Below are 24157 nucleotides of genomic sequence, written 5' to 3' on the forward strand. Positions count from 1 at the left end.
CAAGCTTCCCAATCCACATGAAACAGAGCACCTCCCTGACCCTATTCAAAACAACCCAGATCAGTGGATGGGTGACCGCAAATTCACTTCTGGGTTGGTGCCCATGTCCTTCCTGGAGAAAGGAAGTTATTAACTACCATAGACCTATACCGAACCACCAACAATTGGGGAAACCTAGGATAAGTATGGTTAGGCTGGTAAAGGTTCTAAGGCCATTAGCCTAGTAACCTTCTATGAAACTATAACCTTACTATCCTATTCATTTATACTACAATTTGTATTCATGAAATATAACTAAAATTTTAAGTATTCAAAGATTGCTTGTACTGACCTCATTATCATTTGTTGAACAAAAAATGTTTCACTGTTAGTGTGTTAAACCAATCTTTAACTTATTTTAATGTTATCATATATGAAGATATTCTCTGTGGCAGAGCTAGTCACCTGGCAGTCTATACCTTGGCTCTAGATGATTGTCACTGTTGAATCTTTAACTTATTTTAATGTTATCATATATCAAGATATTCTCTGTGGCAGAGCTGCTTGCCATCTGGCAGTCTATCCCTCGACTCTAAATGATTGTCCCAGTTGTAGTGATACTCCAACCCCATATGGGAAAAAGGGGCTGTGGATGGATGGATATATCTTTAATTAATAAACCATTTTAAATATAAGTGCATTATGATTAGTTATAGGACAGTACAGCACAAGGGACAGTATGTATCTGCTGTCAGCAGACCCCCTGTGGTAGCTGCTAATGTCAGCATGTATTTAGAATAGTCTGATGACACAAAAAACAATGTCAGGAACACTAATAGTACGGGACTTACAAACATCTAATATATTTGAAGAGCCTCTGCAGAGACAGGCCAAAACCAAAAATCTCAACCTCAACCAGGTTAAACAGAAGTATCTACTCCTGATGGCAAGTCTGAGTCACACTGTCCTTTTGTGTTTGTGTGTGTGTGTGTGTGTGTGGGGGGGGGGGTGTCTGTGCTGTGCATTTGCATGTGTGTGAGACACACTGCCTTTAGTGTGTGTGTTTACCCCACATGGTAGAGACAAGGTAGTCACCTTCACAACTATATTATAGAGGTCTGTCCCTGACATGGGTGCAGCACTTGGCAATAACCTGATGAAGTATTCGTTACGATTCCAGGCATGTGCAGTTGCTATACACACTGTTGTGCAAATAGTGAGTGTGCTGTATTATTTATGGGAGGATCTGAAACACCATCTTTGCCTACTGGATGACATCCAATGCCTGTACAGTGACATTGGGTATGGGGACAGGAATCAGACAGTGGTGCAGAGGTTAGTGGTGACTAACATGGATCCACTGGTGCATCCAAGAGGCAGATGGTAACCATACTCTGGTCTGCATCAGCAGGTCATACTGTTCCTGGCCATGAAGTGGTTTAGATGTGAGGTGGTTGGTGAAAGACTGGACATATTTAGATAGTACTGACTATTCCTGAAACAGAATCCATGCTGGCTCAGGCCAAAAGGTGCACCAAACCTGGCTGGGAATGGCCTCAAGTACCTGGCAACCAAGACTCTGGAGACTCCATCCCTAGGACACCTCCCAGCATTGCACAAGTTTACTTGCACAGCTATACACAATCAATATCACCTGTGGGCAGAGGGAGTGCCATGCCTAGTCATAGCCTTCATCTTGGTCATGAACACCTCACATGCAATTGCTTTTAACATGTGTCACCTCATCATGGTGTCCAAGCATGCTTCTGTAATTTTACACCATCCCTGCAGTGGACCATATCAAGTCTTGAGACTACATAACACTGCAGTATACATCTTCATTTACAATACAGCAACTCTACCCTGCTATTGAGGGATCTAAGCCTCGACTCCCAGCAATTTGCTACCATAATGCATGGCTATGACATCTACCTCTTTTGATCCTGTCCTTAATGACATGTTTCACTCTGTCTTTTCCAGCTGTGCAAATGATGTTGACTTTGCCCTACATATTTATAAACCTGTGTGCCAGATAATTTTTTTTGTACAACACAGCCGGTCTATGTGCTGTATTGCATGGTCTGAGTTTGATAATGCAAGCATCATTTTAATCTTTGTTGTCTGTCTCACGGCCTCATAGTTGTAGACAGGACCCTGCTCCACACTTTGCCAGTGGTTTGATATGCTGCACTCACTGTCTCACAAGGGGTCCTGATGCTGCATGTTTCTCTTAATCTGGCAACCCTGCTGCTACAGCTGAGATAGTGGATCATGCTGGGATGTTTCCCTGCTGCTGAAGCTACTTCCACACAACCATGCTACTCAACATGATGCACACTATAATCACCTGACTGCAGGTCTTGGGGTAAATATCACAGGGTCCCAATGGATGCATTTGGGCAGTAGACACATCCCTTACAATGATCAAAAACACATTCCACTGTATGCCATTATTGCCAGAGTTTGAAGGATCGCTGACTAGGATCACCTTCCATGGTTCCAGGGCATATCTGGCATCCCCTGGAACATACCATTTGATGAGGCCTACTTGTATGCACAGTAGCTGCATATACCAGCACTGTACCCAACTATATGCAAACTTAACATGTAGGGAACATTGTAGAAATCTCACTTGCATGAAATGTTGGTACGGGTTTGATGGACCCTAGACATACAAATCATTGGATCTCTGTGTCCTGTGCACCTACCTGGCAAACAAATGGGTATTATTATTATTATTATTATTATTATAATTATTACTACCACCTGCTGCTACTGCAAACATTCTAGTATTCTGTATACTGGTGATTCCTGGTGCTCAGAACAGGTGACGTCTATGATGCAGCATACCCGCTTTTCATATATTTCTGAATCATGCCACCTCAACTGATGGCATTAGAGGTGTATTCACTGTTCCTCATTTGCATTTGGAACCTCATTTCCATATCAGTATGTGGTTATTTGAACATGTGGCCTACCATCCTATACTCCCTTTACTCGACTGTGCTACATCTCTGAATCACCTCCAACCTGTTCATCTTCGGTGTTAATGCTGTTTAGCACAGTGTAATGCAGTAACTATTCACAAAAACTGGTCATAATATTTTATAGACAAAATGCTTCCCAATACTTTAATTTATTTAATCAAAAGAAAACCCTTTATATTGTTAAAAAGAAAAATATGTATTCCCTCAGGTGGATAATGGTAGTGCTTTACAGCTTACCATGGTATTATTAGACACTGCAGATAGGATCTTATTTTCATGTGACATTTCCTGTACCAAGAAAAACCCTTTGTCACATTATAAGGAATTACATACATTTCTTAGAAGCATGTTACTCCAATTACAATTTCCTTACAGGATGTTCTACTGCCACAAAAAATGATGATAGTTTTTGTAATGCTTTTGTTTAAATTGTCATTTATTTTTTGTGTGTCAGGTTAGTTTATATAATTTTTGCATTAGAGGCGTTTGCGGTACAGCAAGTTTCACTTGCTTGAACTTGATTGCAATATAGTTTCTGTTTTGTAAGGACCCCAAGATGAATTTTTGATACAAGTGGTATTTGACATCTTTCCATAGCTATGTCACTGTGAAGTTAGTATATTTGTCAAGGGCAGGTCCTGCCTTTTTAATCTGGCTGACCTCTATGAAAAAGTCACTGAATGGATGAGGGTAAATCAGTGCACACTGCATATCTGGACCTTGGAAAGGCACTCAACACCATCCCACATTCTGGCATCATGGATAAACTCTCAGCTGACCTCTGTGCAATTCACTTGATAGCAAAATGGCTCACAAATAAAACACAGAAAGTATGGATGGGCAGCTCTACCTCCTCTAAAGACCTGTCACTAGTGGACACTAGTGGAGTGTTTTAGGATTCACTCCTCGGGGAACTTCTATTTCCCAGTTATTTCTTGAAGTTCAAAACTATTGTTAAGGGTTTGTGGCTAACCAAGTTTTCAGATGACTGCAAACCTGCAGCCATCATAAACTCCCAAGAGGAAACTGGGATCTACAAGAGGGCCTGTCCCAAACAAATATTTGGTACCAAAAACACAGTCTGAATCTAAATCCTAAGAAATGTATAATCATATCCTTCGTCAAGCATGACTCCTTTTCTATCACACTGACAACAACCCCCCTGAAAATTAATCCAATTGTTAGATCTCTGGGAACCTATGTTGACAGTGATCTATCTTTTAAGCACGATATATCCACTATTGTAAGGACGTCATTTCTTATTGCACAGCTTATAGCTAAAAGTATGGTAAATAGATCCAGGGGACAATAGCTCAACTGTACTCGACACTCATTAGGCCAATTACTGAGTATAGCACTTCTTTCAGTATGCACCTGCTCAAACACTTGTCAAAGTTGAAATGACCACAATACTTCCTCTGTAAAAAAAAAATCAAGGGCCTAAATCCTAAAACCTATGCAGGCCATCTCAACCCTTTGTATCTCTCTTCTCAGTATCATACAGGTTACAGAATGGTGACCACTGCCACATGGATACAGTCTCAACAGACCCTGTTCTGTTAGACCTATTACATGTTCACAAGTCCAATGATATTGGAAACACTCAGGGATCTCAAGCTTTTTTGCAAGACTAACAGAACATGCTGAAGGGACAGGTATGTATTACAGAGAACACCACTTCTCTGGCACTGTCTTCCCCTCTACATAAAGCAGAGTCCTCTTACTCTATTCAAATGTAACTTGGATGACTGGATGGGTAACCAACAATGTACCCCTGGTTAAGTACCAATGGCCCTCAAGTACAGGGAAAACATGTAACTACCCTAAAATACACTCGCTCTGCCAATCTTTAGACAGTCATATTACAAATATAGGGGCAGGCTACTTAAGATCTTCACAGATCAACAGCCTACTAAGTATCTCTGAGCCTATATATTATATGCAAATATATACATACATATGTATATATAGGTATGTGTGTGTGTGTGTGTTTGTGTATCTATGTATATATATATATATATATATATATATATATATATATATATATATATATATATATATACCCACACACACATACATATACATACACACACACACAGTCACACACACACACATATATATATATATATATATATATATATTAATGGAAGCATAATCTTTCATCAAAATGACAGCAGATCCTACAGTGATCAACATCTATTCATCAAATACCTAAACATTGATCTATAAAACATAAAAAAACAGAAAACATACACAATTTTTTTGTACGGAGCAATTCCCTCTGCGGCCCCATACCCCCCTACTATTTATATATACCAACTCCAAGATCACACTACTGTTTGGAAAATGGCATATTCCCCAATTTCAACTGTGCCTTGATCTTGGAGTGGTAAGGCCGGTATATTTTGATCAGTTGGACGGGTTCTGTCAGATGTTGGCAAATTTGTTTTGATAGAGAGCATTCCTCTGAGAGACAGATAACAGACACACACACACATATATATATATATATATATATATATATATATATGTGTGTGTATGTATATATACGCATACACAGACAACTCCTGAACTATCTTCTCATAAACAATCTCCTGACAAACTCGCAACATGGGTTTAGACCATAACATACCACCACAGCCCTTTACTCCTTCACTAACATTGTAAATCTAAATCAAAACATTAATAAACTTTTCTCAGCCATCTTCTTAGACCTTTCCAACCCTTTGACATGATAAACCACCGAATACTTATACAAACACTGGAAACCATTTCCCTAGACACCCAGTTTATCCAATGGTTCCAGTCTTACCTGTGTGGTAGACAACAGGCAGTCCTATGGAAGGACAACCTATCCACTCTGCTACCCATCACTCTAGGAGTCCCCCAGGGCTACATCTTAGGACTTCCTCCTATTTTCTATATTTATAAATGACCTGCACAAAGTCATCCCAGAGGCTACCTGCATTCAATACGTGGACGACTCAACTCTAATATGCTCAGCCACATCTCCAACATAACTGCAGTTTTTATCCCAAAAAACTTTTAACACAGTTGAAAATTGGCTTCTTAATTGCTGTCTCATATTAAATCCTAACAAAAATTAGCTGCTGCTTTTCTCTCCATTTCAAAGGTTCACCGTACCAATCTTCACCACAAATTCTAACAACAGCCCCATTATTTCTTCAGATCCCTCGACAAAGCTCCTAGGTGTAATAGTTGAGAATAATCTTAAGTTTGACTTGCATATTAACCATACAATTAAAACAGTTAATAAAAAGCTTGGCTCTCTATACAAGATTAAACCCTTCCTAACTCCCCTAGCTAGGACTGTTATTGCCCGCACACACCTACTCTCTACTCTTCTCTATGCTTCCCCCTTACTTATAAACTTGAGTAAAACTGACTTGAACAAATTCACTGGCTGCTATAATCACATTGCTAGATTTGCCACTAGTACAGCCTATAGAACCCACCACTGTATTAACCTTAATCTTCTAAGGTGACTTGAACTACCTAATCTACTAACTCTCAACCAACTAGTAAAGGCCCATAAGATTCTCTACCAGTCCGAATACATGCCTGTTCTTAAAAGCCATATCACCCCCTACCAGAACCTCAAGACACTCTGATCCTCTAACAAAATGTTAGTTTACACGCTCAAAACTAACAACACAGCTGGGGATGCTCTGTTTACCATCTCTGTAGGAAAAACATGGACCTCACTCCCTGCTGGCCTAATATCAGAACCCTCTTTATCCCAATTCAAGAAAAATCTTATACTATACTTTAAAACACGGTGGATATGTGCTTGCTTTACCCCCAATTAACTTTTACTCCCTCAACTGTGTGCCTAATGAGGACTTCCTGCCTTTAAGTGCCTCTAATTGACTATATCCTAGTTATCTGGTTAATAACCTAATTACTTTGTATTAACTTGTGTGACCCAGTTATGTTTTGATCCTTTTAATGAATGTAATTCTGTTTGGAAATTTTAAAACTTGATTTATATGTATATATGAAATAGTATATTGTAGTATGTATGTAGTATGAAATTTGGAGCTTTTCTCCCTGGGCCTCCGCTGAAAATGGACATGTATCCAGTCGGACTATCCCGGTCAACAAATGTAAAATAAATAAATAAATATCTATATTTACATATATATCTATATCTATAGTTAGGTACCTGCTTTAATCCAAGAGCAGTTGTTTTTCTTTTCATCTAGGAAACCACAACAATGGTGATTTTTGAAAACACAAATGTCCAATATAGAACAGAACAGGTGATTAACCTAGTACTGTGTTAGAAATGCAGTGAGAAAGGAAAACACTGATCTTGTTTTGGAATTTAACCCAGGATCTCCTCTGGACAGTTAGATATCAGATTTCTCGATGTATACATTTCACAGGCTTCATAGCGTAAATGCAACCCACCCATGCACTCAGAGGGTATAATATATATATATATATATATATATATATATATATATATATATATATATATATATATATATATATATATACATATGTATAGAGGATATATCTATATCTATATATATATATATATATATATATATATATATATATGTATGTATATCGCTGATCTAATTGTGATGAGGTGGGTAGTTTAACACTGTTAGTAAAGTATTCCTTTCTGCCTTGAACTAGAGTTCATACAGGGTGCAGCTTATTGGTTTTCCTCTGTGACCTTTTTACTTACTGTTTTAGTTTGTTAGTTGGGATATTTTGTAGACACTCTAATGTTTATGGATATCAGTTGGGTACGACAACCCTGTGTTTCCAATAGTGAAACATTCCTCTTATGCTGTACTAATGATGCCATAAGAAGGCAGAAACATGCATATCCACAGCTAGAGGGGTTTCACTTTAAAGGCCTGAAATTGTCCATAAATAGACTTAGAAGTAAAAATAAAAGAAAAAGTCATAGACATTCAGAATTGTCATTTAGCTGAAACACCTGATATCCTTAAAGGGTAATTTGTATATATCCCATGTTGCCTCTGAAACAACAGGTTTAAAGTATCACATAGTGGGAAGTCTAGCTTTGCTAGATTTTTCTTTTTGTGGTTTTAACTAACTGTTTTTTTTGTGTGACCTTTTAACTCATTGTTTAAAATACTTGAAAACCGCAAAACCGCAAATTACTAAGTCCATTGTTTAAATACAACCAGTGTAGTATAGACCTACTCTTCACACCCAACACAAAAGGGTTTGTCATGATCATTAACTGTTTAGGACCTCTAACCGAAACTGAACTATGACTATGATCTGAAAAGCTCCAGCCAAAAACAATGCAAACCTGGCTTCTTATTTGCTTTAGAAAAGGAGGTGTCCATAATCCATAGATGTACTAAATGAATGCAGTTGGGTTAATATATATATATATATATATATATATATATATATATATATATATATATACACACACACACACACACACACACACACACACACAGACAAATGTATATGGTAGTAGTTTCTTTGCTCGAATATGGTTTTGTCGGTATGTGAATTGGGTGCGTTTTTCATTGATTCACAGTTTGTCAAATATAAACAGAAAAAGTGCCATGAACATGTAACAGTGAAGTTGAGAGAGTTTTCTATTTTCCCAACTCTTGTGCAATCTTACAGATGGCATCTATATCAAGTGAGGAGTATGGGGGCACAGCCCTCTACATGATGGGTCCAGGGGGGACTTGATCCCCCTGCAAAAACAAAGAAATATTCTCTTCTCTGTATTTTAGCACACATTTAACTAAATATGTGTTCAGTGAATATTTATAAATGCTGTTTGTGTTGGCAATGTTATAGTTTAATTATTGGTAAGATATATATGCATGTGTGTGTATGTATATATATATATATATATATATATATATATATATATATATATATATATATATATATATATATATATATATATCTCAGGCAGACTCAGCAAGAACTTCAGCAAAGGACAGAGGAATGGAATACAAAACTGAAGCTACATGGGAAGAAATTAAGCACAGATAAGACAGTGGTAATGGCAGAACATTGGGGAAATCAGAAGAAGATGAAACGAGACAGAAGGGAAGAGAGTGGAACAGGTTAATAGCTTCAAGTATCTGGGAAGGATAGTTGAGGAGAAAGGAACTCGGAAGGAGGAGATCAAAGCTAGAATCAGAGTGGCTGCTGCTAACAGGCACAGTGTGTCAGGTGTAGTCTATGACAGAACAATGTCAAAGAAACTGAAAAACAAGGTGTACAAGACAGTGGTGCGACCAGTGCTACTGTATGGTACAGAAACCTCGGCAGTAAAGATAGAGCAGATGAAGAATATGATAGAAATGAAGTGCCTGGGAAGGGTGGTAGGATGCACACCATGGGACAGATGAAGAAATGAGGACATAAGAACAGAAGCCAAAGTAGCTCCAATTGCAGAAAAGATCAACAAGAACAGATTACAGTAGTTCAGACACACGTGCAGAAAAGCAGAAGACAATCTGGGGCAGCTAGGAGGAAGGTAAGAGGAAATGAGGACATCCAGCAAAGAGGTGGATGGATTGTGCGAAAGAAGATCTGCGACAGTCAGGCGTTAGTGTTGAAGAAGGCAGGAGTGAGGCACTGAATCGAGAGAGATGACGACAGTTAACATGATACACCAACCCCATGTAGAAAAATGGGAAAAAAGGGGGCTGATGATGATATATATATATATATATATATATAGAGAGAGAGAGAGAGAGAGAGATATGTACAAACACTTACACACATACATATGTACACACACACACTTGCATATATATATATATATATATATATATATATATATATATATATATATATACATATATATATATACATATATATATACATATATATACATGTATGTATACATGCAAGCAAGCTGAAAAAATGGACATCTTTTTCCATGACACTTGCTAAAATAGGTAAATACTATTACATGGCAATTAGCAAACATCCATTCTTAACAACTCATGAATAACAAGGAACCAGCAGACATGAAAGCAGTACCTACCAATATCAATAATACAGGTTTAAAACTATCACACAAATGCTTTCTGTCATCAAACACAGACTTGAGATTAACCTTACTTTTAGTGTCTAGTCCTCCTCTGTAACCCATCCATCCTTTTAACGTGATAGTGTCTCCAAAAAGGTTCAAGAACTTTTGAAAGCCTTCACTTCCAGTTTCTGTAAGTCACATACAAAACACATTACCAGCATAAAGAGATGCAAGCAGCAAAACAGCAATCATAAAAGAAAATATAATGTCTTGCTTTGAATAAAAATCATTATACCATTTCGATTATACAGATCTAGTGAAAATTTTTAAATAGTTGTTCACAGTTAGACTTCTGCAATAAAAAGTTAAGAAAAATTATTGCAAATGAATATTTGCTTCACCTTATAAGGCACTACCTATTTATACTTAACTATATTCAGTATATACATGAATTCATAGATATTCTAAGGCCACGGAGTTTCAGGACCATTCATGCCTTGCTAGTACCCTCCCTCATGCAGCATCTTCTTTCTCTAGGAGGGCCACACTGGTCAGTCCTGGAGTAAATCTGTGGACACCCATCCAGTCATGTAGTTTGTGTTGTAGAAGGTAGTTTAACATGCAGGGGATGTTTATTCCAGAGCTGCAGGTAGTGGGTTATAAACTCATCTATCCATCATATTTTATTTACCTGTTGGTAAAGATTTAGGCCCCTGATGGAGATACTTGGCTTTGAGAGAAACAGAAGGTCCAGGGCAATTGAATCTGTAATAGTATGATATGTAAGACAGACACTTCCCATTGAAAATCAGCAAGACAATGAATAAAGAGATGGGGCTTCTAGTCTCCTCTGAGGGCTCAAAGACTTTAGGCCTGTGATCTTTTTGTTTAGGAAACATTGGGGTCTTTCTAATTGTTTGATATGTTTAGTGAAATACATCTCAAAGGGACATTTTACTCAAAATGTGGTCTGATCAATGCTGAATACAAGGGAGTGATTACCTTTTTATACCATGTTGATATTCCTTTGGCCATTAGCTGGGTAACTAAAAGGATTTACTGACAACTGCTGATACATACAGTGAAAAGAGAGGGGACGATCAACCCAAGTACCTCGACCTCTAGCAACATTTTCATCTTGTAGAGGTCAGTTGTCTATAGACACTATGATGGGAAAAGGGGGCAGTCTTCCAAAAGTGATGGCACTACACTTCTTAGCATTTAGACTGAGCCCATTTTTAGTACACAAAATATTTTCTAGGGTGAGTTCATTCTGGAGAATTTGGGTGTTATAGGATGACTTAACAATAAACCCCAGTTTGCAATTGTCTGCAAACTTTGTTAGCCAGAGGTCTTGGCTGTCTGCTTGCTGATGTGGGAAGTAAACACAAAAAATGAGAGGTCGCAGAACCAAACCCGGAGGGACTCAGTTAGTCACGTTCATGCTTTCTGATGAAACACCTGCAACTTATAATGTATGGGTTCTACCTTTCAGCCATGTTGCTATCAATCTTATCACATATGGGATGATTTTTAAACCATTTAGTTTTTGTGTAATGCCAGCATGGAGAATGATGTCAACGGCCTTAGCCAGGTCAAGATATGCTGCATGAAGTGCATGGCCACCATCTACATCCCTTGTAAACCTTCTGAAGAAATTTACCAGAGTAAATAGACAAGATCTACCCTTCACAAAACCAAACTGTTGTCTAACAAGATTCCTGATATCACAGTTTATGACAACAGTTATAGTACATTCCATGGTTTTACAGATGAGGCTTGTAAGGATGATATATCTGTCAGGTTATCCTTATGGAGAGGCATCACAACTGCTGTATGCCTCTCATCGGGGACAAAACCAATCGCTGAACTTGAGTCAGACTGCTAAGATATGAAGTCAGTTTGCATTCTTTTGTTTCATTACTTCATTTAAACATAGCCAAGAACCTTCTTCTATGCTAATACTTTTGTCCTGATTATACTCTCTCATGTACAGCTTGTAAACACTCATCATTTATTGGCTCATTATGAAGCATACACAGCTTTTGTACAAATTAATTTTTCTATAATTCTGATATAGAAACGGATGACTTTTAAGTAATTTATTTATACTATCGATTGCTTCGTCTGATATGTCCTTGCTTTTCCACTCCTTGAGTCTTAGCTTCTCTTATGGTAGCAAAGAAGCATAACTGTTGGATAATTTAATGACAATTTATAAGAGATCATGGCATTTAAATAAAAATAAAAGTTAACAAATGAGGGTTTAATTTTAAGCTGCACAGTTAAAATGTCAATATTAAAAAAAAATACTGAGAGAAATGCCATGTTATTTAAAGAGGCAGAGATTTAACATGAATGACCTTCATACCATGGAAAGCTGCCATTGGTGTGGAGGAGTAGAAACCCCAGAAAAGCAGTCTTCATTTAGTAAAGGAAGGAAGCCCTCACCCAAAGAGTTCAGAAATTCTACATAGTGCAAGAGTTATCAATGCAAAGTTAATACTTTCAGAAAGAGGAGGCCAGCTTCACTTCAAGCAGATAAGTAACAGACTGTTTTATACTCTATGCTGATTTCCCAAGTAATATGAGGAATGGGAACCCTCAGTGATAAAGAGATGCAGTATTTAAAAGACTCTCTCTGTTTTTCAGTGGGACATTAAAACAAAGGCCAAAAGTGGAACTGGCAGATTTTGAAAGAGACAAAGAGAAAAAGGTGAGAGCAGGTCTAGCAGAACAGAATGTAAGATGGGTATGCAACACAATAAGCAAAAAAAATCACTTTAATTTATTCTAGCTCAACACAGGATTATACAAAAATGTCAATATTGTTAAAAAGGCTGTTGCTGATGGAAGGCTTAGAAATGGCACTTTGACACATTAAGTAGGTCCTTATGACACAACCAATGTGTGTAAAAGGATTAGCAATATGTTACAGTGAAAATGCATACAAAGTCCATAGCATAAGATGGTTTAAATAACAAAGAATGTGGTAATGCTTAACTACAAAGCAGGTTTATTGTGACAAAGATTCTTGAAGCACTGATGCTTGTTGGTGATGCTTATTGGACATCATATCTAGCTCTGTCAGTGCTGAACAACCAGACATTTTGGATATGCAGCAATGCCACATACTGTGTGTACACTATGCTATCTTTGAACAAGCCTAACAATATGACAATCATGTACAGATCATATGAGACTCTTGCATCAGTCACCTTTACAAGGCCATGGATCTGCATTGGGCTGACATGCCTTTTAGATACTTATCGCTTTACAAGTTTTCTACAAGATGCTCAGGTTCCTACAGAACCGCTACTCTGAAGAAAAAAATGCCAAACCTCCTAGTTCACAATGTAAAAGATCCCAGCCTCTAGCACACAAGGCAACACTTGTAATCTATACAGCTTACCCAAAATTCACTATGAAAATAGGCATAAACCCTTATGGTTCACTAAGTCTTTCCACATAGGGAAAAGTTTTAGGTTTTAGTCATAGATGACTCTACAGATAGGCATACAGACTCCACACTCAGCAGAACATACAAGAACAAAGTAACAATAACCTGCTTGGCTGGTGCCCACAAGGGCTCTAAGGTCCCTTAAAATAGACAAATATGTCTGCAACCTAGTGGTGGCCCATGTGAAATGAAGGACATGAGGGATCTCCACCTAGAGGGACATTTAGAGAAACATGATGGAACTTGATCTGCATGTGTTAGAGGCATGAAAGATATTGATCTTTCATAGTGTCTTGCCTTCATCAAGACTTATAGAGCTATACACCAATACAAGGTAATTGACTTAACAGTGGGCTAAGTAGTTGGTGTTCCTATAAGGAGATTCAGTATCTGTCAGACTGGGATGAGATGGTGAATAAGACTTCCTGTTTTTTACAGGGCTGGCTTAAACCTCTCATACAATGGCTTTAACATATTGGCTAAAGCCTTTGCTGCTCCCACAGTGCCTTTTTTAGGCAGTATCTCCTTACTGCGCATTCCTACATAGCAAACGCAAACCTGCATTTAAGCAACATTATGAAGACAATACTCAGTGCCATAAGTCTAAAGTGAAAGATGACTGAACTGGAAGCCCTCCTGTAACTCAGGCACATTCATATTTATATGGTTACTGAGACATAGTTTCAATGCAGAGAGAGCAATCCCTCCCTAACAGGGTTTAGCATCAATCATGGGTTCAGGCCCTTGTGTATTTCCAAGAGAATATCTATTTGTCAGAAAACTATCACATCATATTAAATTATCCATAACCCTAACATGGAGCTCCCAGAGATCCAAATCATCCTTAAGTAATCCTACTATTACTTGATTGTTAGCTACATATCCTCATCAGTGTCCTTCAAAGATTCTGGAAATAATCTTAACACCATTTAGGGGTTTAATATCAAACAAATAACTTCTTGCTAGGGAACTTCAGTTATCCAAGCATTAACTGAAATAGGCATGCTCAGCATTTCCTAAACTTAGTTAATTTCAATGCACTAAAGTAGATTACAAAACTACCGACTAGAGAACATCTTTGACCTAGTCCTTATCAAGCTGTTCAGCCTATCTCCTCCCTCTGCCTCACCCTGCATTACCATATCCTGGGTTAAATTTGAACACAAATAAGTCACCTTATCTCTCAGGCCTAGTGGTACCAACCCGTCATTGCATTTAGGGATGTCTCCAGTGCAAACTTACTTCAGTATGGAGAATACCTATACAAAATTTTCAATAATCTTCCACAAATGAACTTGGCTGAGGGGGGCTGCCATATTCTCCTCCAACTTTTGCCAACACATATCAGCTGTTGTATAGAAAAGTCATTATCCAGCCACAATAATTATAAAGGTAAATTCAAGAATAAAAGCATGTCCTGGTGGTCTCAGCTGTCCACATTCCTTTTGAGAGTGTTTTTAGTTATGCCCTACTCACTCCTCCATGTCTCACAGTGCCCACGGTTCTGTCTAAGGGGTGGGTGTGCAATGGAGATCATGTCCACCCCACCTCCTCTTTAGACCATGCTACCTAATATGTGACACCCACAGCCTCCACCTAGCATCATCACATGAGATGTCCATGTTGCTGCTCTCCCCCAGGGATGGTAATGCTCATCCCTCCTTGCAGCTCCATCAGTCATCCAAGCTGCTAATCAAACCCAGGTTTTCTGGACTGCAGTCAGGGCTTCATTACTCTATGCCACCAGAACAGCTTAGCTGCAGCCTTTATACTCTTGTAAAACTACGGGGATAAGCATTGGGTCCTCTTATGATTGTCACTGATTTGCAGACATCTAAGCTAATATCCCAGAAGTGTGGTTTACCAGCTTTGATGATCACTTTGCTGGACACCACTAAAAACTAACATGCTTTTTTCAGTTTCATATTGGTATGCATCCATATGTCAGGTCAGAACCAACTCATGTGACACCCTGTGGAGATCACCAAGCTGGAAAAATCAAAGTTGAGGACCAAAAAAAAAAAAAGCTTCTCTCAAAGGTAAAGAGCTTAAAAAAATAAAAATCTGTTTTCTGCTTCTGCAATTGACCTTCACATCCACACACACCCACACCACCTTACTAACACCTTAATCTATACCCTGTCCCTGCACCTGAAATCAGCCTTGCAACATAGAAACCCCTTCCATAACCTACTGCTGGACAAGACATTCAGATACACAGAGCAACATATAAGCACAACACTAAAAACATTTTAACCTCAGCCCTTCCTCTAACTCTAACCTGTTAAAAAATACAAAAAGAAAAATCTAGCAACGCTAGACTTTCCACTGTGTGATACCGTAAACCTCTTGTATCAGAGGCAACATGAGATATATGCAAATTAACCCTTAAGGATATCAGGTGTTTCAGCTAAATGGCAATTCTGAATGTCCATGACTTTTTCTTTTACTTTTAAGTCTATTTATGGACAATCTCAGACCAATAAAGCCAAAGCCCTCTAGCTGTGGACATGCATATTTCTGCCTACTTATGGCATCATCAGCACAGCATGGGAGGAATGTTTAACTTTTGAAAACACAGAGCTGTTGTACCCAACTGATATCCATAAACATTAGGGTGTCTACAAAATATCCCAACTAACAAACTAAAACAATAAGTAAAAAGATCACAGAGGAAAACCAGCTGGTTAAAAAAACACAAAATGCCATTAGAAGGCAGAAACATGCATGTCCACAGCTAGAATGTTTGGCTTTATTGGCCTGAAATTGTCCATAAATAGACTTAAAAGTAAAAGAACAAGTCAATGACATTCAGAATTGCCATTTAGCTGAAACACCGATATCCTTAAAGGTTGGTTTGCATATATCCCACGTTGCCTCTGACACAACAGGTGTAAAGTATCACACAGTAGAAAGTCTAGCTTTGCTAGATTTTTCTTTTTGTGTTTTTTAATTAGTTGGTCTTCCTGTGTGACCTTTTTACTCATTGTTTTAGTTTGTTAGTTGGGATATTTTGCTGATACCCTAATGTTTACGGATATCAGTTGGGTACAACAACCCTGTGTTTCCAATAGTCAAACATTCCTCTTATGCTGTGCTGATGATGCCATAAAAAGACAGAAACATGCATGTCCACAGCTAGAGTGGTTTGGCTTTTTTGGCCTGAAATTGTTCAAAAGTAGACTTAAAAGAAAAAGTCATGGACGTTCAGAATTGCCATTCAGCTGAAACACCTGATATCCTTAAGGGGTAATTTGCATATACCCATGTTGCCTCTGATACAAGAGGTTTAAGGTATCAGCAGTGGAAAGTCTAGCTTTGCTAGATTTTTCTTTTTGTGTTTTTTAACCAGTTGGTTTTCCTGTGTGACCTATTTACTCACTGTCTAACTCTAACCTGGAAAAACTTATGAACACGCCCAACCCAACAGAAGCACCAGCAAACACAACTTCATAAAACTTTTCCCTTCTCTAAGCCCTAATCTAAACTTAAGCCAAAACACAAAGATACACTCCCAGCCCCCTAATACACAACATTTCAAAATATCTAAAACATTCAACACTAAACCCAAAAATCATGCTTACCTTCCTCAAACCAACATCCTTGCTCTGACGCAGGCCCCACTAAAACACAGCTCCACTCAATCAACACATTTCACAAAATATACACACCATAGTGAAACATACATACACTCTTATTACATTCAGTCACATTCACACTCATAAACACTACCATTCAACACATTTAAATCACCAAATTTACCTTTCCACCCTATATCTTTTGATGGAATATTAGTTTTAGGTGGATGCCATTAAAATGAAACCCACTTACATTGCTAAAATCTCACTGACTCTTAAACTATCGAATATAACCAAAAACCCATCAAAGAATCTAAACCAGCAAATACTTTCCCTCTGGCTAATCTAGTTCTCTAAAATTACGTAACCCTTCCACAACCAGATCCTACTGAACTACATAGTCCTCTCAGTACTCTGGCTGCTAGACTAAAACTTTGCTACCAGTCCTTAAACCTAAATTTACAAATTGTTCCCTAACCCTAAAACTCCCTTTTTGCTCCTTAAAGCTAAATCCACTGATAACTGTGTAACCCTAAAACCCAACTCTCGCTACTTAAGCCTATAGTCCGCGATCATTACCTAATCATAAACGTCCCACCCCACTCTCCAAACCTAAACTTACCAATCACTCCAAAACAAAATGCGTGCATGTTTCTGTGCAACACACACACACACACACACACACACACACACACACACACACACACACACACACACACACACACACACAAAACAGTAAGAAGGAATGTGCTGGACAGCACATCTAGCTGTAGCATCAGGTGCATTAGAAGGGTATGTCTGTTTACATAATCTATCTTTCAGAAGAATATGATGCTATTTTTATATTTGTTGTACCTGTTATATGTCTCAGAAGCACAACTTCAGACAATCACCAGACTACTCAACACTACAATGGAGACAGAAGTGACAGTGTCAGTTGCTATGACTGACCCTTACTGTGTGGCAAATATAGTTGATTTTCAATGACGTATGCATGGTGCTTATAAAGAGAAATTGGGAATACAGTGGTCCCCAGCCTGCAGGAGATGACTTGTATCCTACTGAAGATCATATAGACATGAAAGGCAACCAAGTACTATTGACTTGACCTGGGTGAAGTGCTCTCTCCCTCTCTTTGACATCTGGCACATGCGTAACTAAGCATCTTGCTCTGGAGTATCTCTTACCTGAAAATGACCAACAGGTCTGTTTGTTCAAAAATGTCTCTCTGTCTCATCCTCCTTTCACTATGCTTTGGCTATTCATGGGCTGACATTTGGTACTCCTTGGGGGCTACCCTTCCAGATTTGCCACAGTTCACTGGGACATTGCTGTGCAATACAGTTCTATCCATCCATCCATCACCCCTTTTTCCAATTTTTTGCACATGGGTTCAGGTCGTCACTTCAACAGTGACAGTCATGTAGAGCCAGTGTTTACAATGCAGGGTGGCTAGCCCTGCAGATACAATACATTTTATATTACACTGTTGTCATACATGTGTGCCAGCTCTATGTGCAAAGGAAGTATTTGTATATCATTGTGTTGCATGGTTTTGTGGATATATACATGTGACCCCTTATGCAGTGGGACCAATTCTTGACTCATACACGGTTGTTACATATATCCCATCCAGGCATGCTGTAATCCATATACAGTTTGTTTTCCTTTTCTTCTTCAAGCCAGTGTCCATCCTTTTTGGTATGTTTACCTTACTTGTTTTGTTCTCCCCTTTATATGAGGCCCATCTCTGCTGCATCTGTTAGCTTTGGACTGCCTTACCTACATCAGTTAACCATTTCCTTATACCTTAAACTTTCCAGTAAATTCTGTTCTTGTTCACATAAAAAGGGTCTCACTCTATTAAAAAATACCATCCTTACCCTGACAGCTTTTCTTTAGGATATTTTACACCACATTCCTATCATCTCTTCCTATAACCCTTACCTCCATTTTTTCCTTTTCTAATACCACCACATACTGGTAGTGCCATTTCTGTGGGAATACTGGTTCTGTTATGTGGTCCTGCATGACAAACATTTGTTTTTTTTTTTTCCCTTTTCTCTGAAGCACAGCTGAAGACAATTGTGGAATATGAATATAACTTTTAATGGGTTTGCCGTTACTTCTATTTCTTTATATCACATATTTTCAATATGTAGGAAACTATGCAGTGGAAAGCTATTGTAACACTCCACAATTCAGTTTGGGTTGCTTGCAAAAAAAGCACTTTTAAAAGCTGTTTATAATTCAAAGTTATTTGTGACCTGGCAGAGTATTCCTTCTACTGCTGAGGCCTTCTATAACTCTTTGCCTACCATCCGGAACCCCTCCTCTAGTAGTAAACACTGATAAAGCAAATGGGAGTCTGGCCACCCACAATAAAGAGTGGTAAAGCATACAAATTATTTTACTTAATTCCACGTACCATGGCTAGGGCAGGGCTAAGGGGGCTGTTGCCTGACTGCAAGCTGCTGGTGGGGGGGGGGGGTGATTAACACTTCAGAAGAGTTGCTGATCAGGTGTATATGCAGTACTGGCCTGGTATTCATTTAAGCAGTTGTGGCTGATATTGTGTCTGTGTAACTCAATGTTGATCTTAGCACAGCTTTCACCTTCTATCTCTTGTAAATGGTAGCAAACTGCTGGCTGCGTTTATAGTAAACAGCTTACTATAGTTTAAACTACAATGAAGAACTGGAGCACTTCAGTGCTGAGCACAAGTGCAATACCAGCATTCAGTTCTGGATACCAATATTGTACTGAAGACTAGTTGTCATCTGACGATCATTCATCCTAATACTTTGCACGCGTGATGGCTGCCCCTATTTGCCCCACCCTAGCTATCACTCTGGATGTTAATAAATGCAGTAAGAAGCTAGTAGGAGCTCTCTGCTACAATTCTGGGTTCCAGGGAATTTTTACTCTTTAGTCCTCAACTTTAGACAGGATGAGAGGACTTCATCTTTGGATTGGGGGGGGGGGGGCACCATTCTGTAAACAGCCAAGGGTGCCAAATGACCTAGCTATGGTTGAGACTAGCTCATGAACTGTGCCTTAATGTGATATTCTTAAAGACTTTGAAAAGCAAAACTATATTCACTATTGCAAGTATGTTAACAGGCTCCTGCAACAAAATACATTTGTACCAAATTGCAAACTAAATTACTTTACAGCAAACTAATGCTATACTATATGGTGGACATTTACCAGATATAGCATTTGCAATACTGTAGATCATTATTCATTTCATATTCATATCTGAATATGATGGCAGAATAAGAAGTAAAGAATGTCTTCATATATGCATTAGCATTCTCTTTCCTTTTCTTTCTTTCACTCTGTGCTTTGCACTCTAAATTTGGTCCTGACATGATCAGACCACACATGAAATACTACAATCCCTGTCAGAAAGCACCTATCACTTTAAAGCAGTGAATGACTCAAACAAAAGAAGAAGATGCACGCTCTGTGGTACAGTGGGTAAAGCACAGGCTAAGAAGCAGATAATACACCATTGATTAGTGACCAAGGACTTTTAGGACTAATTAGGTAGAGATGGGAGTGAATGGTACATGCTGATATATCCATCCACAACTCTACACCAAGGCCTACAAGTATAACATGTGGCTTAGGCAACTATCTCTGCTCTCTGGTATATAAAGTAAGTATCATAACCTAATGTAATGAATGCATTCAAGACCACTGACTTCAGACAAGATAAATTACTTCTTAACAAACATGGTGCTGGGTTTATTGCCGGCAGAATTAGCAAATACATTAGAATTTTTTCAGAGAAAACATACACAATAAAGGAGTTAACAATACACTTAGAGAACTTGATTTTACTTTAAAAGGATATTACCGCAATGCACAAAGTCTGCAAAACAAACATCATGAACTTAAATTACTGATGAGTGTCAAAAGAAATGATACAGTAACCATAACAGAGTGTTGGAAACCTGAATATATTTGTTTTCTAGGCTATGTAAAATATGATTGCATGCAGGACAATCTTGAAGAGGTAGGGTTATGCTTTTACTGCAACAAGGTATAAAATCATCACAAGTTATAATAAACTCTACTTTGGAATACAATATGAGTTGAGTGAGTTTCTTTATATACTGTAAGGATTACTGTCTGCTATTGTAGCACTAGTATTACACCAGAATTCCACAAAATAATTACACATTTTTGATAACAACGATAAGAGTAATGCACAATTATTGGGCAAGTTTAACTACCCGGATATTAATTGGACATCTTGTACGGGGGAAACATGTATTCTAAAATGTTTTTAAATATTTTGTCTTATCCTGGTTTGCAACAATTAATAACTGATAATACAAGAGGAAAGAAAAGTTTAAACTTTTTACCTATGAATGTACCACAGCTAAGAAAAAACTATTACTATTGATCTCCCTCCTGGTACAGCCATCCATTAACTTGGACATTTATAATTAAAAACACATTAGATCACTACATAGGAAATATGATTATCGTAAAATCAATTATAATGTTTTGTTAGATACATTAAAAGTATGAATTTGGTGTTCGGAACTTGTAAAGGAAATGGAGAATTTTGTGTATATGATTCTGGAAAGTACATTAAAATCAACAATTTATTCCACTTCAAGAGATGGATGTAAATCTCCTGCAAATTGTTATCCACCTTTGAGGAAAAAAAGTACTTTTAGGACTTATGTGTGTAGGCCTGACAAATTTAACACAACTAAACTTAACAAAATCAGTAAGATCATAAAATTAAATATTCAGGATAGAATGAAGTCAAATGAAATACAATTAGCTAATTACAAAGGTAACAAAAATATGCATGTATTAATGAAAATGTTAAGTTAAGAAATACTATTCATACAATCAGAATTATAATAAGTTAAGTTATGATCAAAATATTACAGATGATAAATTCAATCAATATCTTATAAAGATATCAAAAGCACAACATATGTCTTAACTCCTCACATGTACAAATAATTACCTCATCTGAAGATTTATGTCCTATTATCACAATGCCAGTCTTGACAAATGATCTTTGAAAAGTTAAAAGGAATTCAGCAGAAGGTCCTGACATAATACCACCTATTTTAATTCTAAATATCAAGGATTATGTCAAGACACTATTGGGACGTATATAATCAATAATGTTTTACATCACTGATTTGTTCCACCAGCATGGATGATGTCTCAAATTACTCCAATTTACAAAAAAGGAGATAGATTGGAAGTTAGCAGTTATCAACACATACGTTTGACATAAATACTTAGTAAATGTTTTGATCTTAATAACAAAAATCTTAGCACTACCAACACAGACTTGTTAAGGGTACAGTCACCTTAGCTAATATGATTGATTTTTATGAACATATCTCAATATCTCTAGATTAACTACTGGAGTTATACTTTTTGGGCATGGTTAAAGCTTTTGATACTTTACCTCATTTTGCTGTTTTTTTTTTAAATAGCTTTGTTGAATTATCACTTGTGACATAGGTACAATTACATTTACGTAAACGTAAACAAACTACATTAACAAGTTCACATTTACAAACATTTGCAGACATTATGTTCATAGAACACCTTAACCATAAGGCCACCCTCCCAACCCTCACATATGTTCTTCTATACAATATAATCAATTTAGCATTACATAAATTGTTCAATTCCTGCCCTTCCTGAAGCCTCACTCCTCCTCCAAAATACCCCTCCACATCCATTATTCCCACAACCTCTAATTTTTCAATGCAATTTGTTTTTATCCTTTTCCAAAGATTATACCTCCTGCTACCCATCTTAGTCACAATACTCACCATTTCAAGCATGGTTTTCCAAAACTTTGATCTCCATCTACCAATAATTACTTCCCCAGCAGCCAGCAGAATTAAACTCAACAAGGCTCTACCATATCTAGGCAATTCAGACCCAGCATACCAGTGCAAAGAAATCACCCCCCAGTCACACTCATTTGCTCCCCCAGTACCCAGAAAAAGTACTCAGTAGGGAATTTTTAAAGTCTGCCAACTCATTACACTATGAAAAATATGCTTCCAGGTACCTCCTTCTTCCCCATCACATCTCCAACACCTGCCATCCACTGAAGGAAAAATTGCCTGGAGTGTGCTTTCAGTACAAAAATACCCATGCAAACACTTACAAGCAAAACTTCCAGCCCTTCTAGGCCCCGCTACACAACTGGAAGCCACAAACATATCCTCCCACCACTTCCCCAAAAATTCCCATCCAATTTCTCTTCCCAATCTTCTCTGATGTCTTCTGATTGATTCCTACAATCATCTTGCAATATTCTATATGCCCTATTAAGTACCCCATTTTCAACAGTGGCTTCCATTCTAGATTCAACCAAAAATTCAGCCACTACAGGTCTTGCATCCAGGACTCCCTCATCTCCCCCAGCCCACACTGACATCGATCCACCAATAGAGAATGCAGCCTCCAACCTGCAGTCCAAATGTCTTTTTGGTCTCCTCTCATTCCACTACCTCTCCCTCCTCCTCCTCTAATGGTTTGTTACCAATACACCGAATCCTCTGCCAGGTTCTTCATGTAAATTCTATTCCCCTCTTACCCAGTCTCTGTACCCCCAACTGCAGTTATCCCCATCAACAGAATTTTCCATCTTCACTCTTGTGGCAGCTCAGTTCTCAGTACACTTTCTGCCACTTCATGAATATAATACTCTGAATGATCTTTGTCATTCTTTCCAAGTATCCACATCTAAAATCCCACTTTCTCGTTATTTCTTGACTACCCCATGCTTTATTATCATTCCCACCACCTTGAATTGTAGCTTTCTGCTTGTGTTATCTATAATAGCTGTATAGCTCTAAAATATTTCCTTAGATCAGGAAATCCCAAACCACCCTGCTTTATCAGAAGGATCAACCTATCCCAATTGACTCTCGCCCTCCTTCCCTCCCAGATAATACTACTCAAGCCTTCATTAACTACTATCCACAACTTCTCCTCTGGTTGATAAAAGCATGCCTGACCTGCATCTAAAACCAAAGGGGCAAAAAACACCTCCACCTCCTTTATCCTGCCATCAACATCCATGGGCAAGAGCCTCCAGTTTCTCAGTACCTGTACC

The 24157-nt window shown here is 38.1% G+C and overlaps 1 protein-coding gene across 1 annotated transcript in view; it reads right to left on the minus strand.

Moving 5' to 3' along the window:
- The window catches only part of GARNL3 (GTPase activating Rap/RanGAP domain like 3), a 3522664-nt gene that overhangs the window by 1231700 nt on the left and 2266807 nt on the right, over window positions 1-24157 (minus strand). Inside the window, exon 11 of the mRNA XM_044057887.1 lies at window positions 10083-10181. Within this exon, the coding sequence (XP_043913822.1) occupies window positions 10083-10181 (99 nt within the window). The remainder of the gene's footprint in view (window positions 1-10082; window positions 10182-24157) is intronic.

This window comes from Protopterus annectens, chromosome 16.part0, assembly GCF_019279795.1.
Source record: "Protopterus annectens isolate FY-2018-M chromosome 16.part0, PAN1.0, whole genome shotgun sequence".
Taxonomy (NCBI): Eukaryota; Metazoa; Chordata; order Ceratodontiformes; family Protopteridae; genus Protopterus; species Protopterus annectens.